General features: G+C 38.0%; 1 protein-coding gene across 2 annotated transcripts in view; it reads left to right on the forward strand.

Annotated features, from left to right (window-relative positions):
- LOC111576319 (collagen alpha-6(VI) chain-like) overlaps positions 1–27230 on the forward strand; it is a 65571-nt gene extending 38341 nt beyond the window's left edge. Inside the window, exons 20-42 of one of the 2 annotated variants that reach the window (XM_023281928.3) lie at positions 1201–1254; positions 1658–1720; positions 3847–3912; positions 5875–5928; positions 9171–9206; positions 9304–9366; positions 14543–14605; positions 14698–14760; positions 16425–16487; positions 16564–16614; positions 16887–16922; positions 17043–17105; positions 17187–17249; positions 18038–18073; positions 18149–18185; positions 18331–18342; positions 19652–20145; positions 20272–20365; positions 21004–21657; positions 21878–21965; positions 24006–24145; positions 25230–25277; positions 26680–27230. In XM_023281928.3, the coding sequence (XP_023137696.2) occupies positions 1201–1254; positions 1658–1720; positions 3847–3912; positions 5875–5928; positions 9171–9206; positions 9304–9366; positions 14543–14605; positions 14698–14760; positions 16425–16487; positions 16564–16614; positions 16887–16922; positions 17043–17105; positions 17187–17249; positions 18038–18073; positions 18149–18185; positions 18331–18342; positions 19652–20145; positions 20272–20365; positions 21004–21657; positions 21878–21965; positions 24006–24145; positions 25230–25277; positions 26680–26852 (2514 nt within the window). In that variant the 3' untranslated portion in view covers positions 26853–27230. The remainder of the gene's footprint in view (positions 1–1200; positions 1255–1657; positions 1721–3846; positions 3913–5874; positions 5929–9170; positions 9207–9303; positions 9367–14542; positions 14606–14697; positions 14761–16424; positions 16488–16563; positions 16615–16886; positions 16923–17042; positions 17106–17186; positions 17250–18037; positions 18074–18148; positions 18186–18330; positions 18343–19651; positions 20146–20271; positions 20366–21003; positions 21658–21877; positions 21966–24005; positions 24146–25229; positions 25278–26679) is intronic. The other variant, XM_023281929.3, reaches the window with a different exon arrangement.

Raw genomic sequence — 27230 nt, forward strand, 5'->3', positions numbered from 1 at the left:
ACGTAGCATTACTGAGCAATTTCATACCGTTGGATAAAGTAACTTAAGATAAGATAGTCCTTTATTGCTCAACACGCCAGGGGAATTTTCAGTTTGTAACAGCAGGAATATCTTTCACAGCAGCACTAAACATATGTATAATAATAATAATAATAATAATAATAATAATAATAATAATAATAATAATAATAATAATAATAATAATAATAATAATAATTACAATATATACAAGAATGAAAAATGAAAATGAGTAAATACAATATTACTACACTATAAACGGCAGCAACAAAAAGTCGCTTATGGAATAAATGTAACTGTTAAAGTGCAGGATGCAAGCAGTGCAGAAAAACTGTTGTGCAGATTTTACCATGGTTTGAGATGATGATATGATATAAACTTGGTCATCCTGCTGTGTTGGTAGCAGTACCAACTATACATTAGTTTTCAAAATGATGGAGATGAAAAGGTTGCACTTACTGTGCAGCAGCTGGATGCAGGTAGCAGGTGTATCAGAGGTGGTCGTAGCTCAAGCTAGATGTCTCACTTAAGGTGACGTCAAACAGTGTTTCCACTCTGTACGCTAAAGAAACTAGTTTTGATGGCAGTAGTGTGTATGTCCTGTTTGCACACTGTCAGATGGAAATACACAAGCAGAATGTTGCCACATTCATATTATGAGAGGAGCGTCTTCAGGGCAAACAGTTTTTTACAATGACTTTATTTCCATGGAGTAACTTGTGCCAATATTTGATTTTGAGATGACATTACTGAAGTGCAAAAATTCTGTTGTTAGCATCATTATAAAAATTTAAAATGGATTGCTGCTTAACATTTGTCTCTCTCGTAATGATCTGAGTATGTTGTAAAATAATAGATCTGCGTAATAGAATTTACTATTATTTAAATGTATACTAGCACAGACCTTTAATACGTGGTTATGATGCGCTGTTACATTTTTTTATTTTGACTTTGGGTAGCTCTCCATGAACATATAAAAACTTGATCTCAAAATGTTGGAGTATGTAAATGTAGGGACTTATATGTGTGTTATGAAAAGTAGATTTAAATGTGAAATAATGTCAATTTATTGCATTTATTCTGTACAGTTGCTTTCTGTGCAGTGAAGGTCAACCTGTGATGATGTGAAGATACTGTGAAGGAGCTGTTCTTTTAGCTGAGTGTCTGTTTCTGTGTTTGCAGGGCGAGACGGGAATGGATGGACTTAAAGGAGACAGAGGACACCCAGGAAACCCAGTAAAAAAAAAACAAAAAAACATTTCCACCTCTATTTATTTTGTTTTCCCTGCATTCTGTTGTCATTCTGTAATTGTAATTTGTAAATTCTAGTACTCTACCACATTCTGGTGCTTTATCAAACCTGAAAAGCATTTAGTGCGGTTCATTTATCTTAAAAATGTAATAGTCAGCAACCATTTATTCATGATTAAAGCTTCAGTGTACAGGATTCAGGTGGATCTACTGGAAAAGTGGAACATAATATTCATAATTGTGTTTTCATTTGTGAGTAATCACCTAAAAATATGAATTTTTGAGTTTTCTTAAGCTTAGAATAAATACCGTGTGCTGCTTCACATGTAAAATTTATGATTATTTACGTTGTTGTTGTGCTGCTGACAGGCTGTACTGTCGTCCTCAGGGTATCCCAGGTATTAACGGGGAGGGCGGGCTTAAAGGACAGCGAGGCCTGAGGGGAGATCCGGTGAGTTCCATTGTTTCCTACCTTCAACTTTTTGTCTTCAGTTAATGCAGGAGCACTGCAGGAAGAGAAGGATCCCTCACTGGCTTCCGACTCACAGTGAAGCTGTGTTCCATTTCAGGGATGCATACTAAAAATGTATCCTTCTTTTCTCAGCTTATCCCAAAATTCATTGCACATAATGCAGTGTAAGTGTTGGGTCTTTTTAATTTTCCATCTCCATCTTGAAGAAACAACTAAAATCTTGGCTTTTGCCAACTTTGACTCTCAAAGTTTTAAGGTGACGGGAGCAGGAGCAGCAGGTGACACAAATAGGACGTCGTCTATACTCTCAAAAAAACAAACTTTTCACTCAGCTATTAAAAAAAAAACAAAAAAAGATATAGTTTGCATGAATCTCTTTAATTTATGACAACTTCCCGGGCCGGTAGCTGTCACTGTCTCAGATTTTGTGTAGAATTGAATTATTTGTTATTTGGGACCTACACTAAATTGTGTAGAACATTTTGAGTGAATTTGGAGAATTTTGGGAATTTTTTGCATTTTCATCCTTTAAAAAGCCAATGAAGACTTTTTAAGAGTCTAAAATCACCAGAAATTTAACTCTCACAGCCTGTTTGGTAAGCCAAAATAAGCCTTGTATGTTGTTAAATTTCAGCATTAAGACAACGTGGAAACAGCTTGTGACTATGTACATATAATGACAATATATAGACCCATATGCACCGTACTTTTTGTATTTGCCACACAAATGCTACTGATGTTAGAGGCCTCAAATATTGCTTAAATACCTGACTAAAACGATATCTTTGTAGTAAATATGAATACATCCATATATATACATGCACTTATAGGAACTTTCTGGGGCCGCAATACAATTCTTTGTTTGAAGATTTTGCAACTTTTTCCATTTTCGAGGGCCAGCATTTTAAGATTTGTCCTTGCTCTAGTCATTCAACCATTTAAATCTGCTGGAAACTATTTTGTCTTTGTCCTCACCAGATTTCATGACCGTGGGAGTTGTTAGAGATATAAAAACCCTAAAATGGCTTCACAGATATGTTTTAAGGGTGAAAATACAAAAATTCCCCCTCGTGAATACATATGAAATTCTCAAAATTCAGCCCAAATATTTCACAAACATTTAGAGATCAAGTTAAACCGCCTGTGTCTGTATTTCCACTGAACTTTGTAGTCTGTACAGAACACTGTGCGTTACTGGGAATTCAACACCTAGCCTGAAGAATTTAGTAAGGTGGTGATTCATAAATACGGTCAACACAGTAACACACATCAACCAGGTCGGCATGTTTCATTGAAGTTTGTGCATTTAGATTACAAGTGGTTAGTAGTAACTTTACACATCATATCGCAGATTTTTTTTTAAAATTGCATGCATTTTAGTGTGGTTTGCTCGTATAGTTCTGTTTTCTTGTTTCCTTGTTCATTTCTGATATGTTAACAGACAAAATATAGAACAAAAAATTGACAGTGTAATTCACTGTAAATATGTAAAATAGATAAATAGTCAGGAAAAGGCTGATGTTGCAGCTTATAATGTTGACCCTAAACAAGCTAGCTAAAGACAAATTGTAAATTAAAGTGACAGATGTTAAAATGTTTGGCTTACTGCTTTATTAAACAACATTCAGGCTGAACTAAATATTTTATCAGAGAATCTGAAAGCCTCCCCAACCCAATGTAACTGCAGCAGGCCAAGTCTGCATATTTGCATGTTGACAAAGGTGAAAACCGAAAGTCTGCAATCTCTAAAAGGATTACATCCAAAGCGCAAATCCCCACAGCTGACATATTCCATCAACAAACTCTTACGCTAAGAGCAAAGTCTTGAGAAAGTTAGCTGACAGCCAAACAAAGTGATGTGGGTAAAAACAAAGCCATCCTCTTTTTTTGGTTTTTAGCAGAGCTCATTCAGATTGTATAATCATGTGGATCATATGGTCAATATTATTTCATGGCTTAATATAAATAAAAATCAAAATTTATCATCAGCTTTGTCCTCTGTTAGAAAGTAGCTGATTACAACTGGAGACGCAGCTGTAGGAAACCAAACAGTATGTGGAGTTTATCTTTGTAAAGTGACTCAATTAAGACTAATTATCCTACAGGGCACACCAGGTATCAACAACAACCGCCCAGGACCCAAAGGAGAACCTGGCAACCCCGGGAAACCGGTAAGAAACATCACAGAATTCTTTCTGACAGCAAGCGGGGGCGACTCCTCCTAGTCTAGAGTTGCATAAAAGTCTATGAGAACATGAACCTACTTCTAACTCGATCTGTTACTTCATTAAACATTTTCCTCATGAGTTTATGGTCTCACTTGGTAGTTGCAGCCTTCTTCAACACAGCATGCTGTTCATATATTAAACAAGAAAAGGACTCAGAGAGCACAGTACTCCTCCAAGCTTGCTCATTCCTTGTATCATTTCCGACAGCTGAAATCTTTAAAAAAAATTTGTGGATCCAGACTATAAGCCGCACCACTGCTGAAATGTTATCACTTGGTCCTTGTGTCATTTCTGACCTTTCCTGAAAATTTCATCCAAATCCTTTATTCCGTTTTTGAGTAATGTTGCTAACAGACAGACAAACAGACAGACAAACCAATGGAGATTGTCACATACCTCCGCAGAGGCTCCGCCCCCTTGGCGGAGTAATTATGGTCCCATTGAGAGGAAAATACATGATAAATACACCGATTTTCTTTGTCAGTCTTTGTCGTGGCACCCTTTTACTAGCTACGCTACAATTTTACAGTTTCATTTAAACTCCCTTAATTTGTTCGTTTGCCAACATGAACTGCACACACTCTGAGTGACCACCTCCTCTGGTTGCAGTAATAAACAGTACGAGACGACCAGGTACTGCAGCTACTCATATACTTACATGTCTTTTGTCTTCTGCCTTATCAGTTAATATATTTCTAATTGGTTAAATTATTAACCAAGTCAAAAACCAATTGAAAACCAAGTCAAAAATTCAATCTAAACTTGTAAGTGTGAGCTCTGTCCGGAAGTCCTTAACCATCACAGAGGTCTTTGTCATGATGTGCTTTTACTAGCTGAACTCCCACAATGCGACATGAATGCTATGGTCACTGCAATATTAAACAATAAGAAACTCCACCTACTAGACCAGGTACTAGAGCTAATCTACAAAAAATTTTCTAACACGCATGTCCTTTATCTTCTGCCTTGTCAGTTGATATATTTTTAGTCAGTAACATTATTAATTGCAATTAATTAATCTACCAATAATTGTTAACATCCCCGGTTGTTAGTCAGATGCACCCTTTGCTTTTCATACCGTGTTTAAAAAACAAAATGATAACAACCAAACTAAATCTGAGGCTTCAAAACTGTAAAACCATCCACAAATATCACTGTGACTACGTCTGTCTTTTATATACAGTGTGTATTCAGGACAGAGAATGATAGCGGACATAAAACCACCAATCCCCTCCTTGAACATCAATACATATGTATATATATACATATGTATATACATAATATACATATAAAATAACCCTGTGCAATATTGTTATTGTCCACAACAGTAATTACTTTGCAGCATTTAAGGGTGTAACCAGGGTAATGCAGCATTGCTACTGTGTCTTTATTAAAGTGAAAATGAAAACTTTGGCCCACAGGTCTTCTAATACAGCTTCTTAAACATCTGATATTGTCCGGACCTTTGAGTGGGAATCAACTTGCACAGAAATTTGTCTTCACATTACTCAAAATATTTAGGCTGATGCAACATACCTATGTCAACTTTACAGATCAAATTAATGTTTGCAATTACATCAGTAAATTAGGTTTTTATTTTGCATCCACACATTTAATGATGTTAGACTTCAGACAACTAAGTCTGTCCATTTTGGGCTTCTAGATAAATTCAACAATAGGTTTTGCAGCTTTGGCTGGACTCTTCCTCATTACAAAGGATTATTACAGCTCCTGAAGCGTTTTTAACCGGTTCCACATCATCTGTTCATCGTAACACAATCCTATGCAAGTTCTTCATAACCTTTAATTACTGTGGAGAAAAACTACTTCCAGAACCAGCAGCTGCAGTATTCTCATTACTGTTAAAGTGGAAGCATTCTGAATCTGGATGTGTTTAATCCACAGGGTGAACCTGGAGACAATGGGCTGCCAGGCGAAGGTGGAGTCACTGGAAACCCGGTGAGATTTCTTACAATTACATATCTGCATTGTTTTGTTTATGTATGTACAAGTACGGCACTGTGCAGAAGTTTACGGAACTAAATGTAGAGTAAGGATGCTTTATAGTTTTTGAATGTCTCAATTAAATTTATACCAAAAAAAGCAATACATAAGAAATGTATTATTGACAGTGTCAGATAGGATGGTTACTTGTTTTTAAAGAGTTTTGTTGCTGGTAAGAAGCAGCTTGTAATCTGACCTGTGTTACAACCCCGGCTCGGGGGGGGGAAGGGAAGCAACATAAACAGTTGTTGGTGGAAAAAATCAAATTATTTATTACAGGAAAGGTTGAACAGAAAATATGCAAAATACTATACAAACTGAGGCAGAACTAAGGAAGAGGGCTGGTGGGTGCTGCTCAAATCAAAGAAAACATCAAAACACAAAAAGAGTTCTCATAAGGAGAACTTAATGCTACCATTGCAGTGGACAAAAGAAAAACGGAACAAAAAGGCTCACTAAAGAGGAACTGGCAAAACAAAACTTACACACGAGTCAGCACCCCTAATCCTGGTGAAACCTAAACAGAAGGAACTACCTGCAATGAAGTGAGGCTGTATCAGTTTTTAAATTCTAGGCCTGGCCCAATTCCTAGCACACACACTGTCTTGCCTCGACCACACAGTAACACACAAAACGGCATGCTGGGAGTCAGCTGCCCCGTTCAGTGGAACTGCCAACTCTTTTAAAGGAGTTGGCAGTTTTCGGTTGGACAGCCTGGTAAGCGCCGCACCAATCACTGGGACTCCCGGCCGCAGCCACGCCTCCGTCGTCGCGGTCCAATCCAGGGAGTGGGGATCACACAGCCCTATTTGCATAAGCCACAATATTTACATTAACACACGCACACCCGGGGTAGGAGGCGCTGGCCGTAACACCTGAATAAAACTGGAGTGAAGAAACTGTGATATGTGCAGCAAGATTTTCTTCTGAAATCGTTATGCGAATGCGACTAGTCCCATATGTGCACTGAACAAATTAAAATTTTTTTTCACTATTTTAAAATTTAGCTGACATCTGTGCAGAAGAATCTTTGCATCTGATTGAACACATAACTTGTAGTGCAAATGGAGAAAAGCTGCGTTTGGGGTGCCAGTGATGTGGTTTTCACATAGAAGAGATTTTTTTTTAAAAACCACACTTCTGCACTGAACATTTGAAGACCACATGCACTGGGCAAATCAACATCTACCATAAAAGACCCACAACAAAAACAGATGCCGGTCCAGTGCAAGAGAATAAATTTATGGCGATAATTTTCTCAAAGCACAGATTTTTAATCCATGCAAAAAAGCCATGCAAAGTTTTACCTCAACAGAACTGAATATTTTCAGAGCTACAGTTATGCTTTTGAATTTACTTTTTCTGTCATAACTTATACAAGCACAGGAGATAGACACATGTAATTTTCAGGGCTGCAAAACCTTTCTGAGCTCTGTTTAAAACTACAACCAAATCAGTTTTACATCCACTCCAGGTGTCATGATCCAAAGACAAGATCTGTTTTCAGTTCATTTTCTCTCTGACTAACTTTGAGCATCAATATCATGAAATATATCGTAGTTTTAACAGTCAAACTACAAAAGTTTGATGTCGGCGGTAAGAGAAATAAGCATCTGTATCCTAGTTTTCTGTTTTCTGATAATTTACCAGAGAAAACTCGTATCAGCATGTGGGATAAATGGTCGGTCAGAACAAATTCTAGCAAATGAAAGGTCTTAGTTTTACCTACATTTGATATCTGCATCATCTTCTAGACCCAATTCCTTCTGCATCAAAACTGTTTTCTAATATAAATGAAATGGAGAAACAGCATTGGTGTTCAAATGTTTTATAAAACAGTTTAAACAAATCACCTTAATTAAACAAGTTTGCTGCATTCAGTGCTTGTTTGAGAGTTTTTTAGATTCTCCTCTGAGATTGTTCAATTCTTGTTCTGTCAGTTTGTTCTGTCAGCCTGTTTATGTCCCCAGACTGATTATGTTAGCTTATTGAGAAAAAACTTGCAGCCTGTGGAATAACGTTTTACCAGAGTAAAATACAGGCAAAAAAGAAATCAAAACACATACCTTGTTTGTTGCATGCTACAATAAAATATTAAATAAAAAATGCAATCATTTCTCAAATATGACATTGGTCTTAGAAAAGATAAACACATAAATCATGCTAACAATATGATGACAGTTCCGCAATGACACTTTGAAGTACAAAAAGAGGGAAGCTCGCAAAATATACATCAGAATACTGCAACAAAACTCAGAAGCAAATTCTTCCAATTAATCTACTAAACTTTGTTTCTTACATTAGCAAATATCTGCTGCATACGTAAGAGATTTTGATGGGTACTGATTTACAAAAGCTTCAGTTTTGTCAGTAAGTGTAAAAAGTCCAGCAAGATCTTACAGAAATGAGACAGTGTTGAAGCTTTTGGGAGGTGATCACAACCTTCTGGCAGATTGGAAATAGAAATCTGAAAGTTGTCTCCATATAAACACATATTAATACATAAATCATGAAGTATGCTGCACAGTGAGTAGATTTTAAGGGTAGGAAGATGTGCTTTTTCGTCCTGCTGCAGAATGAATTTGGAACAATCGGATGAAGAACCTGAGCATGTAAAACTCCTAAAATCTTGCACAATGCTGTACATGAAACCTTTATCTAATCTGCAGGTTTATGACAGTATACCCATGGTATAAGTAAAGTTTTTAACCACTTTACCGAAATATTTGTTCCATGTGTCACACTCAACCTTCAATGCATTTCAGAACACCAAGCATAGTCTCAAGCAAGCATAAGTTATGGCAAGTGGACTAACCTCGTGTGACACCAAGCATATTTTCTCATGATGCTTTTGTTTTCGTAAAAGTGGATTTTCAGGCTGGGTTGTTGCTGTTTTTGGCTCAGTTAAGTATTTTAATGCTACATCCACCACCTGATTGGATGGTTTTTAATGAAGAGGTTTTTTAGTTTGTAGCAGTTGTAGGAATAAATGTATATTACATTGAAACAACTCAAAAATACCTATGTGAATATTTGATTTATAGATAAAAATTCTTACACACAGCAGTTTTTTTTAAATGGCAAAAACAGTGAAGTTTGCAGATGTTGGCTACTGTGAATCAGCCAAGAGTTGGCAGTTATTGTTGTCTTTGTAAATGAATATTCGTAAAATATCTGTCATGTTTTCTGGTGTTAAGGGAGCAGTTGGAAGACGAGGGCCCAATGGTGTGACGGTAAGTAAAGAATTCAGAAAAGCCTCGATGCTGCTATAGATGGAGGTTTATGTATCTATTATTACACCATTTTTGCTCTTTTATCCACTTGTTACAGGGTTTACCGGGTACGCCCGGACCTCGAGGGGTTCCAGGCCCCCCAGGTCCTCCTGGTCAACTGGTGAGAATAAACGTCCATCACTTTTGCAGATTTCAGGATGAAAATCGGCACATTATAGCTGTTTTAGAATGCTAGGAAGCAAGATGAAATAGATAGGGCCAATAGACATGTTGCTAATTAGTAAAATAAATGTATTGCATGAGAGCTGACAGCCAAAATATCCATTAATATCAGATGGTTGCTCAGGTTTAATCTTCGTGATCTCACTTTCAAGGCCGCGCTCTCGCGACATCAACGTCGTATTAACCCAACGTATTAAAGAGTAGATACTGAGCAGAATAGTTATCTGTAGTTTACCTTGGTACTCGCGAGTACCCGACACACTGCAGGACTCTGCTGTGAAGGTGGAGATATGTAGCGGGGGTGTATTTGCAACAATAACAAAAAAAAAAAAAAAAATGATATTTGAAGGAGCAGTAGCAAGGATTTAGCAGTAGCGGGCCGCTGCTGCTGAATGAATGTAGAGGAAATACTGCACATATATGTGTGTGTGTGTGTGTGTGTGTGTGTGTGTGTGTGTGTGTGTGTGTGTGTGTGTGTGTGTGTGTGTGTGTGTGTGTGTGTGTGTGTGTGTGTGTGTGTGTGTGTGTGTGTGTCTGTGTGTGTGTCTGTGTGTGTGTGTGTGTGTGTGTGTGTGTGTGTGTGTGTGTATGTATATATAATCATAACTATTACTGAGGTCAATTCACACTAAAAAACTCTGTAGGGCCTTAACCCAGATACTTAGATATGTTAGGTGATGCTACATCATCTCAATCAACGATGAAGTATATGATTTTTGTGCGACATGGATCATTTCTGAGACAGCTCGTTCATGTCCAGACTTTTTCAACCTTTCTAAACCGTGAATAAGTTACTCGTCATCGTATCTTGGCATAAAGGCTCAAGATCACATTCACAGTTGGTCACTGCTGTGCAGACACTGAAACAGCATAACCTGCCTCCTGGTTGCCTCAATGTTCTTATCTGACACTAGTCCCTCAGCTGGTCTTTGGGGTCTTCTTTAAGAACTAATGTTTAGCAGATGCGTGGCCATAAGAGCTATCTTACTTGTCTGTTAGCTCCCAGACTGCCACAATGAAGCATCAGTAAACCTGGTTAAGAGTACTCTTCAGTCACATCTGTGCTCCAGTGTTTCTCTCTGCAGCCTGCCTTGCTAATGTTTCTCCAAACCATTTGAGTCCAAACCTAATCCAGTTCTCTATTTGTTCACTTCTTCCACTACTTGAGTCTTAAAACTTGTTCCCTGTCCAGTTTCATTTAAGACATTTAGACCTTTCAGTTTCTAGCTCGCTTGGGAATGGATATTGTTGCAGAGGTTTTCACTACAAAAATTGATCCAGAAGGCAACGATAACCATGTTACTCTTCCACTGTCTTGATGCAGAGTCACTTAAAGTATGGGTTGTTTTGTCCATACTTAAATGCCCTGTCTGAACGGTCCTAGTTTCTTTCACAAACTAAGAAATTTGATCATGCATTACCTCTCTGTACCTGTCTTCTCTTAAAATAGACATGAGCAGCCCATTAACCTTAGGCTTTCAAAGCTAATTAATATTATTATAAAGGTGTTCCGATCTATGCTAGCGCTCGTATGCTTTCTGTCCCTTCTCTTCTATGACTCGGTACCAATACAATAGGAGATGAGCCTCTGTCCAGTACAGATTCTGGAAAGACCCTGTCTTGGCCTTGGTTTACTTGCCTCTACATCTCATGTCAACGCTGTGATTTGTCCCCTGAGCTACACAACCATATTTTCCACTCATCCCCTGCAGTGTATGAACAATTTCTCTTGCTAGAATAGTTCATGAAACATATAATCTGTTGTAACTTCATAGAATTGGGCCGCGTTCATGTCATTTCCTTTGTTCATTCTTCAGTGATTGGATATTTTTTTTGGACCCAGTCACTATAATAGTGTCTTGCCACGTTTGTCTGCTTGCATTCAGCATGCCGCTAATTCCCCTCTCATCCAGATGAGAAAGTGTGAATTCAAAGGAAATGCGACATGCTTGTTCTTACACACAGGCTAATTTACTTAAACTCCATTTGTTTTGGGTTTAGGGATTTGGGATCTCAGATACTGTCTGTGTCACACTTGCTCTGATTATTCGAGAGCATCACTCGAGCAGAGTCACCGCCAAACACAAACGCCTGTTATTCTGAAATAAATGGTTAATCTACTGATTGTGCGCCTGCAACCCGTAGAACAATCTAGTGCTTCACTCATTTTTGTCTTTTACGTTTTTAATTTCATCTTATTTTTCATCCAGATTGCTTTGTGTCACACATTTATTCTTACTATTTCACTGTGAAGAAAGCACATCTGACACTCCCAAATCACTAATTAGCACATTTGATTTCAAACCCAGTGTGATGGAGCACACAGCTGAAAACATCCAAATACAGACTAAATGTGTTTTTAATCAGAGCGGAGCCATGCAGAACAGCTGCACACAGTCCGATGCAGTGCAGACAGATGAATGTTTCCTTTAAAAAACATTCAGAGATGACAGAGGGACATAAATCAAGATTAATGCAGAGATGTGTGGCGTCAGTCGGGTCACAGAGTGTCGGTATTTCTCAGCTCACAGTGGATGTGGTGTTTTAGGAGAGTAGAGTCGGTATGTTTGGCAGATTTCAATGAGATAACTTGTTGGCTGATGGACAGACTTCCAGAGAAATTCACTGAAGCTCTGTTAAGAAACCAAACTATTAGAATGCCGGTACGACTGTAAGTTATCCAGCTCCCCTGTTGTTCGGCCACTGCTTTCCACTGAAAAACATTTAGTAGACTGCATCTGTGAAAACATGTTACGTAAAATGGAAAGGGAAATCAGCAGCTATTAGGTCCCAGGACTGAAATTCACAATCACGTCTTGGCTAGATTTGCAACTAATATCTTACTGAACTATTTTGACAATCAATTAATCAATTTGAGATTCTGTTTTAATGAAAAAAAAGCTGTCTGAATTCTCTGATTCCAGCTTCTTAGATGTGAATGCTTTCTGGTTTCGTTCTTCCTCCATGTCAGTAAACTGAATAGCTTTGAGTTGTGGACAAAACAAGATATCTAAGTATGTTATCCAGGGCTTTGGTCAATATTTTTTTTCATTTTCTAACATTTTTCTTCTAAATAAATAGTCAGCAGTTTAATTACAGTGAAAATGATGGATAGTTGCAGTTGCTCACGAAACAGTTTAATCAAATCTATGTTTTTGGTGCTTTTTAAGGAAACAATGAACAATTCTTTCCATGAGCGATTAATCTGCTGTTTTAAAAAAAAAAAAAATTGTTTTATTGTTTTGTTTCCAAAATGTCACAGGATGGTGGAAATGTCCATCACAGGTAGAGTTAAGGTCTTAAAGTCAAAGGTGACGTCTTTGAAAAAAATGTCTGTTGCTTGATCAACAACCAAAAACTCTGTTAAATTAATCATTGACTGTTATTTACACCAACTGTGATCAGTTTGAGTCATTTTAAAATAGAAACAGTCTAAGTTCAGTGATTGCTGCTTCTTAAATAGCAGTATATCCTTTTTTCCTTCCTCCTTTGTGACAGTAAACTGAAAATCTTAGGACAAAACAAGACATTTGTCATTTTGGGCTTTGATCAACTTTTTTTTTCCATTTTCTGACATTTTATAGATCAAACTAATTGGTTATTTCAGAAAACAATCAAAAATGGAAATAATTGTTAGTTGTAGTCCTCGTCTTGACACATACGGGCTTCCATGCCTTAATGTGAGAAAATTACACGGTAGTAGCTGTATAAAACAAGAATAATAGTCTGCAGCCATGCTAGCAGCTCAGTTATCTAAATGTAATAAATGTAATAAGGATAAATTTTATTCACCCTTAGTGGGAAAATTCACACATTTTAGCAGCTCAAAAAACATAAGCAGAAGGCGGAAAGTGATGGTTAATGCACATAAACGAACCAAGACAAAATCTAGAAAAATAGAGCAAAAATAGAAATAATAAAGATACCAAAGACAGTTAACACTGGACACCTTTCATGTTTACAGATGTGGGATAATGAATAATTCTATACGTAATTGTACAACTAGCACAGGGCGTAGAATTTAAACTCTTAATAAAGCAAAAATGGTATAAAAAGTAGATGAATACAATTGCACTGAATTACACACAGGAATTAGCACTGGATAGTCACATGGTTTGATGTAATTAATAATGTCGCACAGGATAGCTTCACACTGCACTTCAAAAATAATGTTTGGACTTTAAAAAAATGAACAGTTTGCATCAATCGTTTTGAGGTATAACAACTTCTGATTATTATGTTCAACCAACAAACTTCACCAAATTAGTGAAATTACCTTTTGCTCTACAATTTTTTTCAACTACAAATGTCCACTGTAAAATAGTTCCTTCCTGTTAAAACAGAGAAATTAACTTGAAATCCTGAAGTTATGAATCCAATTTCAATAGGTTCAACTTGAATGAAGTTTTCCTCGACAATTTAAGATATTAGAATTGTTTAATGATAGGTAGCATAAACATGAGTCCTTAAGTTGTTTGCATGTTATTTAAAATGGATTTTTAATTGTTATTTGCTTAATTACCATAATTGTAAACACAAGTATTTAAGTAGGTAGGGGAGGAGACTTGAAATCCTAAGCTCAAGTTGAAGAAATATTAAGTTATCAAACCAATTTTATTACATCACCCCAACTTGAATTTAGGTTAAATCAATTAACACAGAAATTTGAGTTTAAATTGCACACAATATTAAGTTAATGCAATGTTATTATGTCAACACAACTCAATTTACTACAGTAATCTAATCAAATATAATCTAATGCATTATAATCAAATCTTATCATATCTTGCTACCATGTATTTAATTAGGGGTTAAAATAGTTCTCTTAAATTACTTTCTAGATTGTAGTAAGTATAATACGTATAGGAGTGTATGTAAAAGGTACGCTGTATGTCAGGATATGTATACAGGCCTACATGGTACATATTATGTAATAATAATTAGTTAAGCACACAATTCTAAATGCATATTTGAGGATAATTAAAGAATAAAACCAGATAAATGTTAATAATGTATTGGCAAATAATGATAATGAAACAAACAGTGGATTGTGTGGATAATGTTTCAAATGTTTTGTGGGGGGATCAATGTCCTGAACCATGATTTCTCTGCAGGGGCGCCCAGGAGAGAGCGGTGAACCTGGACCTGGAGGAATTCCTGGTTTTCCTGGGCCTCAGGTCAGTGCGTCACCACCTTACATTATTTCAGATTACTGGTGTGAATATAACAAACAGTTTCAGCTCTTCTGATTGGTCCGGTTTCTCTTCAGGGTGAACATGGACAACCTGGAAACCAAGGACGACCTGGAAGTCCTGGCACTAGCGGACTAAAGGTTTGCAACATAAATTTCATTTTCTTACCTGTCCAAACTAAATTCCAGAGATCTCTAACTGTGGTTTGACCAATTAGAATAACGTTATAGATATGTTGAATAAAAATTTGTCACAATGACGAGATTAAACAACGAAACTGGTGAAGAACAACCAATAAAACGAGGACTCAGACAGGGATGTGTGCTATCACCTGACCTTGACCTGTTCTCCTTGTACAGTGAAAATATCATGAGGAAAATACAAGGCTTACCGGGAGTATCTAACGTGTCATAACATAAATAACATAGGTTATGCAGATGACACAGTGCTGATAGCGAACAGTGAAGAAAACGTGCAGGCCATAGTATCCATGATTAATACAAAGAGACAAAAACTTGGTCTGTCTTTAAACAAAAAGAAAACAGAAGTGATGGTAATTTCAAAGAAAAATGCCATCTCAACCTGTAACATAGAATTAGACCAAGAAATAATGAAGCAGGTTCATCATTTCAAACATCTCGGTTCATGGATGACATCAGATGGGAGGTGTGAAACAGACATCAGATGTAGAGGAGCAATGGCAAGAACAGCATTAACGAAAACGAAAAAAATATGCTGACAAATAAGAAAATAGCAATTAGCGTCCGTAGGAGGACTCTCAGCTGTTACATCCTACCATTTCTGATGTACGGATGTGAATCTTGGAACATAAATAATAAAATGTCAAACAAAATCGTGGTAGCAGAGATGTGGTTTTCCAGACGCATACTGCGTATAACTTACACGGACAGAATAACCAATGAAGATGTTTTAAAAATACTAAACGTAAATTATACGCTACTGAACAACATAAGGAAACAGGCAAGCAATGTATTTTGGACACATCATAAGGAAAGAGACCCTGGAATATATCGTCACAACTGGAAAAATTAATGGGAAAAGAGGACGAGGCAGAAAGAAAATGAAAATGATAGACGGACTTACATCACTGCTACACATGAAACGGGCAACAGTCGCAATTCAGAGAGCAAAAGATCGGAGGAGCTGGAGAAAAATGATCACCTACGCTGAATAGCATGGCACTTGATTGATTGACGAAGACTATATTGATGCCTGTAACTTTAGTTTAGGATAGTCAAAGCAGTCAGTTTAATGTTACAACCACTAGCCATAGTGTTAAACTGTCTGGTGAGGGATGTCAGGACTGCATTATAAGCGTCTGATAAGTGGTATCTGTACCCATTATTCTGAATGGTTTAGGCTTAATTACAGAGATCACTAAATGTGGTTTTGATTGGTCACAATGGTGTTATTGACATCTGGAATCAAAACTCTGACTAGTCACAATGATGTTGGTGATGTCTGTCAGCAGCTAGCCATTGAGTTAAGCTGCCTGGCGAAGGGTGTCAAGACTGTATTATAAGTGTCTGATAAACAATATATACAGGTATTTTTGTGACTAGTCCAAACTGAATAACAGAAATCTCTAACTGTGGTTTTGACCAGTCAGAATGACATTAATTTTAATTCCAAACTCACCGAATAAATGTTAAACAGTTTCGTCATTGATCTACAGGATTCATCATTTCGTTACAAACGTCTGTCGAAAACAATGTCCAGGTGTTGTTGAGATATTTCAGTTTGGACCAAATGAGGTTTATTAACCTGTATGTTGTTGTTAAAGGGCCAACCAGGAGATCCAGGTCCTAAAGGTGTTCCAGGACGACTGGGACCCATAGGATTACCGGTAGGGAGCTGAGTTGTAAAGTGAGTTTAAACGGTTTACGTATAGTCCAGTTTGAGACTCTGTCTGTCTGTTTCAGGGTGAGGATGGCAGAGATGGAGTTGGACCTGCAGGACGTAAAGGTGCAAAGGTAGAGTTGAATGTATCACCTTAAAATAACCACAGGAAACTTAGAGCAAAGGCTTGTTTCCATCCAGTCCTGCTATGAAAATGTTAAGATATGAACGGCAGGTGAACCGTGAAATAGCTCTAGTCAAACTTTTCCACCTCAGCTGAAAATAAAAACACAGTTTTTTGATTTTTTTTTTTTTCCCAAAACATATTCTTACTCACAGACATGAACCAGGTGGAAAATCCTGGACAGGTACAGTTCAATCACTGCTTTTTGCTTCTTCTCTATAGGGAGATCCTGGTTTTCCTGGTTTCCCTGGTCTTGGGGTGAGTCCTTCCATTTTCCAACAGCTGAATCTTAATGTTTCCTGACCCCACAGCAAGACATGAGAAGCATGTAGAAGTTCAAACTGTTCAGACATGACATTTATGTTCCCTTATTCTCAGGGTGAGGACGGTCTGCAGGGACCTAAAGGATATCCAGGACGCAAAGGGAACCCTGGTCGAAATGTAAGTGCTGATTTAACTCTGATATCTTTATGTACAACAGGGCTTTTGCTTCATACGTGTCTTTACTTGTGATCAATGCAGGGGGATTCAGGTGGGCCAGGAGGACCAGGCGAGCCTGGAGGCCCAGGACGTCCAGGACACAAAGTGAGCTTAAGTCTTTAAAATCACTTTCATGAGTAAGAAAATCCAGAGCTGGCTTTCCAAAACACCTTAAGTATGACATATACAATAATTTTAAAATGAAATACTTGATCATAAATATAAAATTTAAATAGTTTTTGTTGAACGTTCATACCTGATTAAGCAGGTAAGACAAGTCGCACCACAAAAACAAAATACTGGTAAGTAGTCTATTCCAAGTAGAACATGCAGCTACAGATGCTCCATACAATATCACTAGATGGCTTTTGCATTATCCTTTTTTTTTTCATATTTCAGCTCACCCATCGTTAGACTATTTGATCTACTTGTCCAATATTGCAGATTCTGAATCAATGACATCGTGAGAAATAACAGTGAGAAATGATGAATGAGATTAAAGAAATGAATGAGATATTGTTGCTCAGTCTCAAATTTAAATGAGCGAAAAACCTGCAAAAAGCGGGTCAATTTAAAAATACATATTTCAGAAAGTATGTCTTATATCAAGCCAAAATGTCACCAGTCTCTTAAAAAATATCTCTATATATTTGATGTTATAAAAACAATCACGCAAATCATAAATACTAGAGCAGAAGCTGTTCAAAAAATCTGATTTTTTGAGATGGAAAGGTGGAGAGGACTTCAGTGTTTTCTTCAGCCAGTTTACTTTTAAGGAAAATCTTAACTTCAGGTGTTTGGTGACTCTGGTTTGGCTGTCAGAAGGTTTTGCAGCCACAGAACTGAAAGATGATGACACAAGTTTCCAATATCTCTGTTTTTCCTCCTTTCAGGGAGGCAGAGGTCCTCCTGGAAGCAGACAAAAGACTGTAAGTCCCCCTTAAATTAAAAACGCTTGCTGATATTAAATATGTTCATACTAAACATGTCTTCTGTTCCCTCAGGAGTGTGACATGATCAACTTCATCAGAGACAACTGTGGTGAGTGTCGATATGCGAGACACAGAAACGTCTCATTTTAGCGTCGTCATGTGTTTGTTGATGACGCTTTTTTTTTTTTAAGATGCAAATCCGTGTCATTAAATAACTAACTTCTGTTCTGTAAATGTTATTTTCTCCTCCACAGTTTGTTGTCAGGGTATGTATGTCTCCGTTCTGTCAGATGCAGAAGATATGGTGAGTACAGTGCAACAGCGAGACCAGGAGGAAAATATTTAAACCCTTCAACCCTTTCAGTCAAACATCTTGTGTGTAATTTTTCCAGTCTGCAGCTCTTGTTGATTCTGGATGGAGGCTGGTAGTTACACAACACTTTCAACGCTATCAGTTTTAAACAGAAACTAGATTTGAGAAATGTGTTATTCATGTACAGCGTGTTCTTCAGAGGTCTGTGTCCTCCACTGGTTCAGTTCCAGTGAAAGCTAAGCTAAATGTCCAAACACTGAGTGCTCCAGCCTCCGATCACTTTACACATACAGTGTTCAGTGGCTGAACTGATCAGAGATCAGATAAACACGACTGACTTCCTCTGTTGCTTTTCAGAGAAGAATTTTTGGATGATTGTTCCTCTGTTCTCATGCTTTCTCTCAAAACCCTTTCAACTCACAATGTCCCTGCTCACAGTCAAATTTTGACCTTTTTGTGCGTTGATATGTAGAATTTGGGCACATTTGTGCATTAATGTCCAGATTATTGACACTTTTATGCACTGACATCCAATTCAGCAATACTTCTGTCAATTAATGTTAATTTTTAGACACTTTTGTGCAGTAATATCCAGGTTAATTTGTGTATTGATCTCCAGATGTTTGACACTTGAAGATGATATTTTGTAGGTTTTTGACACGTTTTGATTTTTGATACATGTGTGTTAATATCCAGGTTTTCAACAAATTTGTCCATTGATATCCAGAGATTTGACACTTTTATGTGTTGTATTGTTGGTTTTTGACATGTTTGTATGTTATTATCCAGATTTTTGACTCTTTTGGATTAATATTCAGGATTTTGACACTTTTGTGACTTATTTTGTAGTTTTTTACACACTTTTGCATTAATATCCAGGTTGTCAACACTTTTGTGCATTGATATTTAGATATTTGACACGTTTGTGGTATACTTTGTAGGTTTTTGACATTTATGCATAGATATGCATATTTTTGATGCTTTTGTGCATTAATATGTCAATGTTTGACACTTTCATGCATTGATATCCAGATAGTTGACAATTTTATCCATTGATATTGAGATTTTTTACATTTTTATACATTGCTTTCTAGGTTTCTGACTCTTTTGAGACACTTTTTACACAAAATGTCAATAACTTAAATCTTAACACACTTCAATACTTAAAACTGTCTGACTATAAATTTTATTGTGATCTCACCTTCTCACCAGTTTAGCTTTATTTCTACAGTAGTTTTACTTTTGTTACTTACCTCCACCAGGTCAGTCACAGTGTCCTGCCTACCCCACCGAGCTGGTGTTTGGTTTGGACATGTCAGATGACGTGACGGATGACGACTTCGACAGGCAGCGCTTGGCCCTCCTCTCCCTGCTGAAGGACATCAGCATCGCTGAGAGCAACTGTCCAAACGGCGCTCGCGTGGCCGTGGTGGGATTCACCAACCACACCAAGTACCTGATCCGCTTCCAGGACTACCGCCGCAAGACTCAGCTGGAAGACGCTGTGAGGAACATCGCCCTGGAGAGGACCACGAGCTACCGAGATCTGGGGGCTGCTATGCACTTTGTGGGTCAGCACGTCTTCAAACGGGTCCGTTCAGGGCTGAGGATTAGAAAGGTGGCAGTCTTTTTCACTAACGGGCCATCAGAGGACACCAGCAACATTGTCACCGCCATGATGGAGTACCGGGGTCGTAACATCTTCCCAGCAGTCATCTCTCTAAGTGACGTCGCTGGTATTAGAGAAGCGATGCAGGTAAGTGTCCCTTCTCAGCTCTGATCACATTCACTGTCTGATGTTGAAATCCATCCTGCTGTCAGCTCTGAAAAATAAACTTGTTGAGGGTAAAGTTTAATAACAGGAGCTGCTGTTTGTTCTCAGGTCGACGACACTGGAAACTTCATCTTTACTCTGCTGCGGGAGGAGTACCAAGCTGCTGATCTGAGGATGGTCAAGAACTGTGCAATCTGTTATGGTAAAAATCGAGCCTCCTGCATTTTTAAACATTTTTTTATAAACCACTGACAATATTAGGAAAACTACAATGTGAAGAAGAATTCTGTCAAAAAAAAAAAAAACATTGAAAATCTGCCAGCGAGTGCCAGAAAAAATATGTTAAAGAACAGTGGAACATTATCATTCAAAAACTGTAAAAACTGTGACATAAACAGCAAGTATCTGCAAGATAATGCTATTTTCAGATGGTTCAAATACAATTATACTGCAATTTTAGAGTCACACATTTTAATAGACCAAATTACCATTCATAAAAATACAAAATTTTGATGGGAGTATTTTTTATAATTTTTACATGTTGTTTTAAAATTTAATAAGCAAATTTAGCAATTTTTTGTGATTTTTGCCAGATGTTATCTGTAGTTTAACAAAGAAGGAAAAAATCTGTGTAATTACTGTGTATCATTAAATTTCTTGACTTTCTTGTTGCAAAGTGTAAATATTTACTGCATATGTATATAAATGGTATTTATTATTAACTTAATTTATGCTTGTGCTTTTATGCTAAACTTTTGAAGTCAACAGGCAAGTTTAGTCAGAACTTCATATCTTATATTTTAAACAAGGAGATAAGTGCTGTTTTGTGATGTTCTTCAGACCCGTGCAGACGTCCAGACGAGTGCTCCTTCATCCAGGAGCCGGTGCGTCCTCAGGAGGTGGACGTGGACCTGGTCATGGTGGCCGACAGCTCCAGGGAGATGCAGGCCGACCAGTACGCCGGCGTAAAGCAGCTGCTGGGTTCTATAGTGGAGCAGCTGGCTGTGAGCCCTCAGCCCCGCAGAGCCGGCAACCGGGCCCGAGTGGCCGTGGTCCAGCAGAGCGGCTTCCGGTCCGCCAATGTGGAGTTCAATCTACAGACCTACCAGAACCAGGAGCTGATGAAGGCTCACCTGATCCAGAAGATGCAGCAGCAGGGCGGCTCCTCGGCGCTGGGATGGACGCTGGACTACACCCTGAAGCAGGTGCTGCTGAAGGCCGGCCAGCCGTCCAGGAGGAAGGCTCTGCTGGCCGTGGTGGGAACCCCGACAGCCTGGGAGGACCAGGCCAGGCTGCACTACGTCTCCCAGAAGGCCAAGTGCGAGGGGGTGGCGCTGTTCGTGGTGACGGTCGGCGATCACTACAACCGGACGCAGGTGGAGGAGCTGGCCAGTCTGCCGCTACAGCAGCACCTGATCCACGTCAGCAGACTGAAGGCTGGCGAGCAGGACTACGCCCAGCGCTTCTTCAGAGTCTTCCTGTCCGCCTTCAGCAGTAAGAACTCACTCTGCTCCAAGTTCAGTTCATATTTCTTCTCATTTAGAATCAGTTTTATTGACCAGCAATGTTTTTACATATGAGAATTTTAGAAAGCAAGTGCTGCACGTCATTAGACAGAAAATGTTAGAAGACAGTTCAACATAAATAATAAAAAGTAACAGAAATAATTGATTGTAACCAGCCACAAACACATATGTTTCTGTGTTTACTTCAGAGGGAAGGAACTCGTATCCTCCATCTTCGCTGCAGCCGTCCTGCAGGCTGCTGACAGACCCGGACGACTCTCTGCTCTTCGGTTACGGGTACAAAGCTTCACACAAAGAACAAAGCACCAAATTTTTCCACATTTCTGTTTCATCACAGGGCTGACAGAGCTGAGAACAAACTGATCCGTCTGTCAGAGAAAGATAACAGCTGTAATGAAGACGCTGTTGGAATTTCAGCCTCAGATAAGAGCAGAAATGATTAATGTGGTGATTTACAGGTCACACAGCATCCAAACTTTGGGTCAAAGGTGGACTGTCTTTCTTTCAACATGTCTAGATTACACATAACCTGTTTTTGAACCTGCTTTTCAGTGAAAGGCTGAACTCAGTACATATGCAGACATAACATTAGAAAAATTAGGGTTATTTTTTTTAGGCAGATTAAATCTCCACAAGCAGCTTCTGGGTGTCTAATTTTTGCTTACTTTGGGCTCATTTTTCACTGCAATATAAAGTCCTGCACCTCTGTGGAAACACCATGACTAGAAGTAGAGAGAACTCAGAATGTGTTTTGTGTAGTATCACACTGTTAGAATGACAGAAATCAGAAAAAAACTAATGTTATTTGATTATTTATTCTACAAAAATGTTTTTTAAAAAATTTTAAAAAACTGAAATCAACATGTGCAACATTTTGCCCACATTTGTTTCCAACACTGGAGAAAAATCTCCACATTCTATATATATTTAACTATTTATATTTACAATTAACTTATTAACTATTTATTTCTTTATTTATTTTTGCAGCCTCTACAAACTAATCTGCTCTCAGTTGTAGAAAGATGTTTCACCATGCTGAATGTATCCTCCAACAGCTTTCTCCTCTGTATGCCGTTTTTGAGCCGTGCCGCATTTATTTCATTTGTCCAATATGTTTAATTTCCTCTCATTCCTTCTTGTCGTCTCATGTCTGCTCTGTGGAAACACTGCCTGCAGTTTACCTGAAAACTCCCTGAATTTTCACTGTTGTTCACAGTTGAGTCAGTCATGGAGAGTTTTTTACAGAATCCTATTTGTGCAAAAGCTTTTTTGAGAGAATTTTTAAACAAGACATGTAGAATAAAGTGAATTGTGAAGTAATTATCCTGACAGACACAAATGAATAGGTCAGGTCAAATTGTTGACAACTTGATAATTCTTTCAGCTTTTACAGTTTCTGGGAGATAAAAGTTGTCATTTTGTTCTTCTTTCAAACTTGCCGTTGGGCAAAACCAAAATTTGGGGCTAAACGACGCTTAAAAGCTGCAAATGTGGTGACCACCCTTTGGTTCAGAGCTACAAGCTAAACCTCATCAGCCATCATGAAACGCTCAGAGCAGCTTTAACCCTCGTGTTGTCTTTGGGTCTAAAATGACCTGGCAGCGATGTTTGATAGCACAGAAAACCCCCTAAATGACTTTTTTTCTACTTGAAATTCAACGACTTTTCCGAAAGTGAAATTCTTCTTATTGTTGTAGGTTTTGCACCTTGTGGGTAAGAGCAATGATTCAAAAGATGTGAGAAGACTAGTATTTTGTAATTGAGTTTTGTAGTTTTCCATTTCCAGTACACTGTTATTTCCCTTCAAAAAAATGCATTTTCAAGCTGCTTTCTGCACATTTCTGGTACTTTCTTAGGATATAGAAGTAGTATCGCTTGCTAAACAAATAAAGTTTACACCTATGCAGTACCTTTAGCAGCTAAAATAGTAATAATAAACCTCTACTTTAGTAAAGAAAACAGTTATAACATGTGTGATGTAATAAAAACAAGTGGTGTCCATTGATTAAATACAGTCTTTATGCCTTCTGAAGAGGGAAAAACTCAAGACATTCACAAAGTGTGTGATGCATGACAGGCTGGTTCTTCATGTAAAATAAATTTTTGGTTGAAAATTCAATGAAGCTGCTCTATTTTAGATTCTCAGTGGAGGCGGGTCATTTTTGAGCTTGAGGATAAGGGGAGTGTTCAGGATGTTTAGAGCACACGAGGGTTAAAACGCTAAGATATGTGGGTCAGAACGAACATACGATCTGTTGAATTGTGTTGTTCAGAGATACACTGTGGTGACTCGGTGTGTGTCTGTGCTGTGTTCAGTCTGGGCTCTGCAGAGCTGGAGGAGGAGTTCGCCGATGACGCTGAGGTCAGAGGGTTGATCCAGACAGTTCAGCAGGACGCCTTCAGCTCTGTGAACAGAGCAGACGGACAGAGTTCACAGCAAGCAGCTGAATTCACTGGTAACATTAACACACAAACCCCCATTTATACACAAGAACACACACCGGTTGTCTGCCAGAATGTCGGAGTCTGTGCCAAGACAGGAGCAAAGAGTCAGATAAAGAACACTTGAAACTGTTCAGTCAAGTAAATATTATTCAGTTCTCAGTATATTACAAACATCTAAGTGGATTTTAAATTGTTGGACTTTTGAATCAGCATTAATCAGTGTGTGATAGTCTGCATTTTTCTTATTGCATGTGCAGAGCCAAATCCAAATGTGTGTTAAGATCAGATCAAGTAAGGTGAAATAAGTTAGAACTTTATTATTCCTGAAGGAAATTCTTGTGCCAAATGTTCCCCAGAGAAAATGTAAATAACATGAGAATAAAAACAGTGCCTGATAGAAGAGCAGAAAGATATAAACAAAACACATTAGCAAAAATTAAAATACAGTTAAGTCAGCTAAAATTAAAAGTAATGATGGCAGTGATACTGAAGTAGTACGGTAATATTATATTGTACTATAATATTTCACATGAAATTAAACAGTGCAAATGTAAATGGAATACTGAACATTAAACTGGAAAATTGAACAGGAAGTTGAAATCAATACAAATAAAGCTGATATATTGTACATAAAACTGAAATATTGCACGTGATTGAAATATTGCTGATGATAATGCAATATTGCTCATGAAATTGGAAAATTGAAATATTACTCTTTAAAATGAAATACTGCTCATAAAGCTCTAATATTACAAATGAAATTAAAATATCCCACATTAAACTGGGAAATTGCATGTGAAACTGACATTTTGCACATGAAACTGAAATATTGCTGAAGAAGTTCAAAAACAAACATTTCAGTGGCTTGTAATTGTCCTTGTTTATGTCTTTAAACTCCTGCTGTGGTTTTCTGGTGTTTGGATCACTGACAGGTTGAGTTTTATGGTTATTTCAGCGCCTGAACTCAGTAGGTGAAGTTGTAAACAGCTTTTATGAAACCTGGGAACAGCAGCTCAGTGTCAGAGTTCACAGAATCTGATGTGCTGTTGATTAAATCGTTTTACAAAGCTTCTGTTTGACTGCCGTCTCTGACAGGTGTGAAAGTCATGCCGACGATGCCACTGGACAGCTTCCTCTCCAAAGGTAAAGACCGAACCGATTCATGCTGTCAGCACACAGTGGACTGATCCGTTTGAAGTGACTGTGAAAATTCAGAATGAATCAAAACAGCTTCAACGAGACGGACAGAGAGATTAAAATACCACAAAGAGATGCTAGCCAATGAAAAAGACATGCACAGTTAGACGAACACCACTGCAAAGAGCCTCAAAACGACCAGAGAAACACAAAAATACACACAAATAGCACAAAATGACCAGAAATGAACCCAAAATAATCGCAACAGAAAATCAACTAAAAGAAATCAATGAACACATACACACAAAATTAGCACAAACAGACAGGAAATCACCAAAAACAGAAACAAAATGAAGACAAATAGACACAAAATGACGGGGAAAAAACGAATACAGACACAAAATGACAGAAAAGAGAATCAAAATGAACACAGACAGGAAATCACCAAAAAGGGAAATAAAGACAAATAGACACAAAATGACCAAAAGGAGAAACAAAATGAACACAAATACACACAAAATGACCAAAAAAAGATACAAAATAAACACAGAATAGACGCACAATTACCAAAAAGAGAAAACCAACACAAATAGACACACAATGACCAAATTGAGAAACGACACAAAATTACCCAAAAAGAAAAAACTAAATGAACACAAACAGACACAAAATAACTAAAAAGACAAACAAGATGAACACAGTGGACAAAAAATTAATACAAATGGACACAAAATAACCAAAAAGAGAAACTAAATGAAACAAATGGGCACAAAATAACCAAAAAGAGAAACAAAATGAACACAAATGGACACAAAATGACCAAAAAGAGAAACCAAATTAACACAAAATGACCAAAAAGAGAAACAAAACAAACACAAAATGACCAAAAAGAGAAACAAAATGAACACAGATGGATACAAAATGATGAAAAAGAGAAACAAAGCAAACACATATTGTCACAAAATGACAAAAAGACAAACAAAAAAAAGACAAATGGAAACAAAATGAGCACAAAGGCACCATAAAATGCCACTCAGACACACAACAGCCACAAAGAGAGTAACTACAACCAACCACAGAGACGTAAAATGATCAGAAAGTGGTGTTTTTGAGATCATTGTGTTGCCTTTAAAGGTGAAAATGTTTGCTCCTTGGCGGCACAGTGGTTCAGTGGTTAGCACTTATGGCTAGAAGGTTCTGGTTTGAATCTGTCCCTGTGTTTTCATGTTTTTCTTGCCCGGTGCTTCGCCTATTGTCTCTGAAGTCACAAATATTCACAGTTTTCTCAGACTGATCAGGCTTTACGTAGGAGTCGAATGAGAATGCGAATGATCTTTAGCAGCAGGAAGCAGGATGACTGAGATTCTTTACTAAAACTCGATGATGTGTCTCCTGTCGTCTCCGTCAGACGTCTGTCTGCTCACAATGGACGCCGGCGACTGCCAGAATTACGTCCTGATGTGGTTCTACGACAGCAAACGTGGTGTGTGCTCTCGTTTCTGGTACGGCGGCTGCGGCGGCAACAAGAACCGCTTCACGATGCAGAAGGAGTGCGAGAACCTGTGTGGGAAGAGCCGATGAAGAGGAGGAGGGAACCTGAACCAGGAACCTTTAACAGCAAGTTCTTGTTCAAGGAAAAACACCAACCCTTCATTCATTGTGCGACGTTTCAACCGCCACCCTCAGCGCACGAGGGAAACTGCTGGAGCTAACCATCGCCAGGAACTGCTGTCTGCATGTTCTGTTTCAGCTCTGGAGCTTCCTGTCTGCCAGACTTATTACACCCTTACTGGCCGAGTGCCTCCTCCAGGAGCTTTTTATGAGTTTAGGTGCTATTTTCTTCAACAGAAGCAGGAAACACTGATATGCAGGTGTCACTCACTGCTGCAGCTACAAATATTCTCTTATTCTTTGTACTAGTTTTCAATTAAAATCTATATTTCAGATAAAAACACATCA

This window comes from Amphiprion ocellaris, chromosome 9 (genome assembly GCF_022539595.1).
Source record: "Amphiprion ocellaris isolate individual 3 ecotype Okinawa chromosome 9, ASM2253959v1, whole genome shotgun sequence".
Taxonomy (NCBI): Eukaryota; Metazoa; Chordata; class Actinopteri; family Pomacentridae; genus Amphiprion; species Amphiprion ocellaris.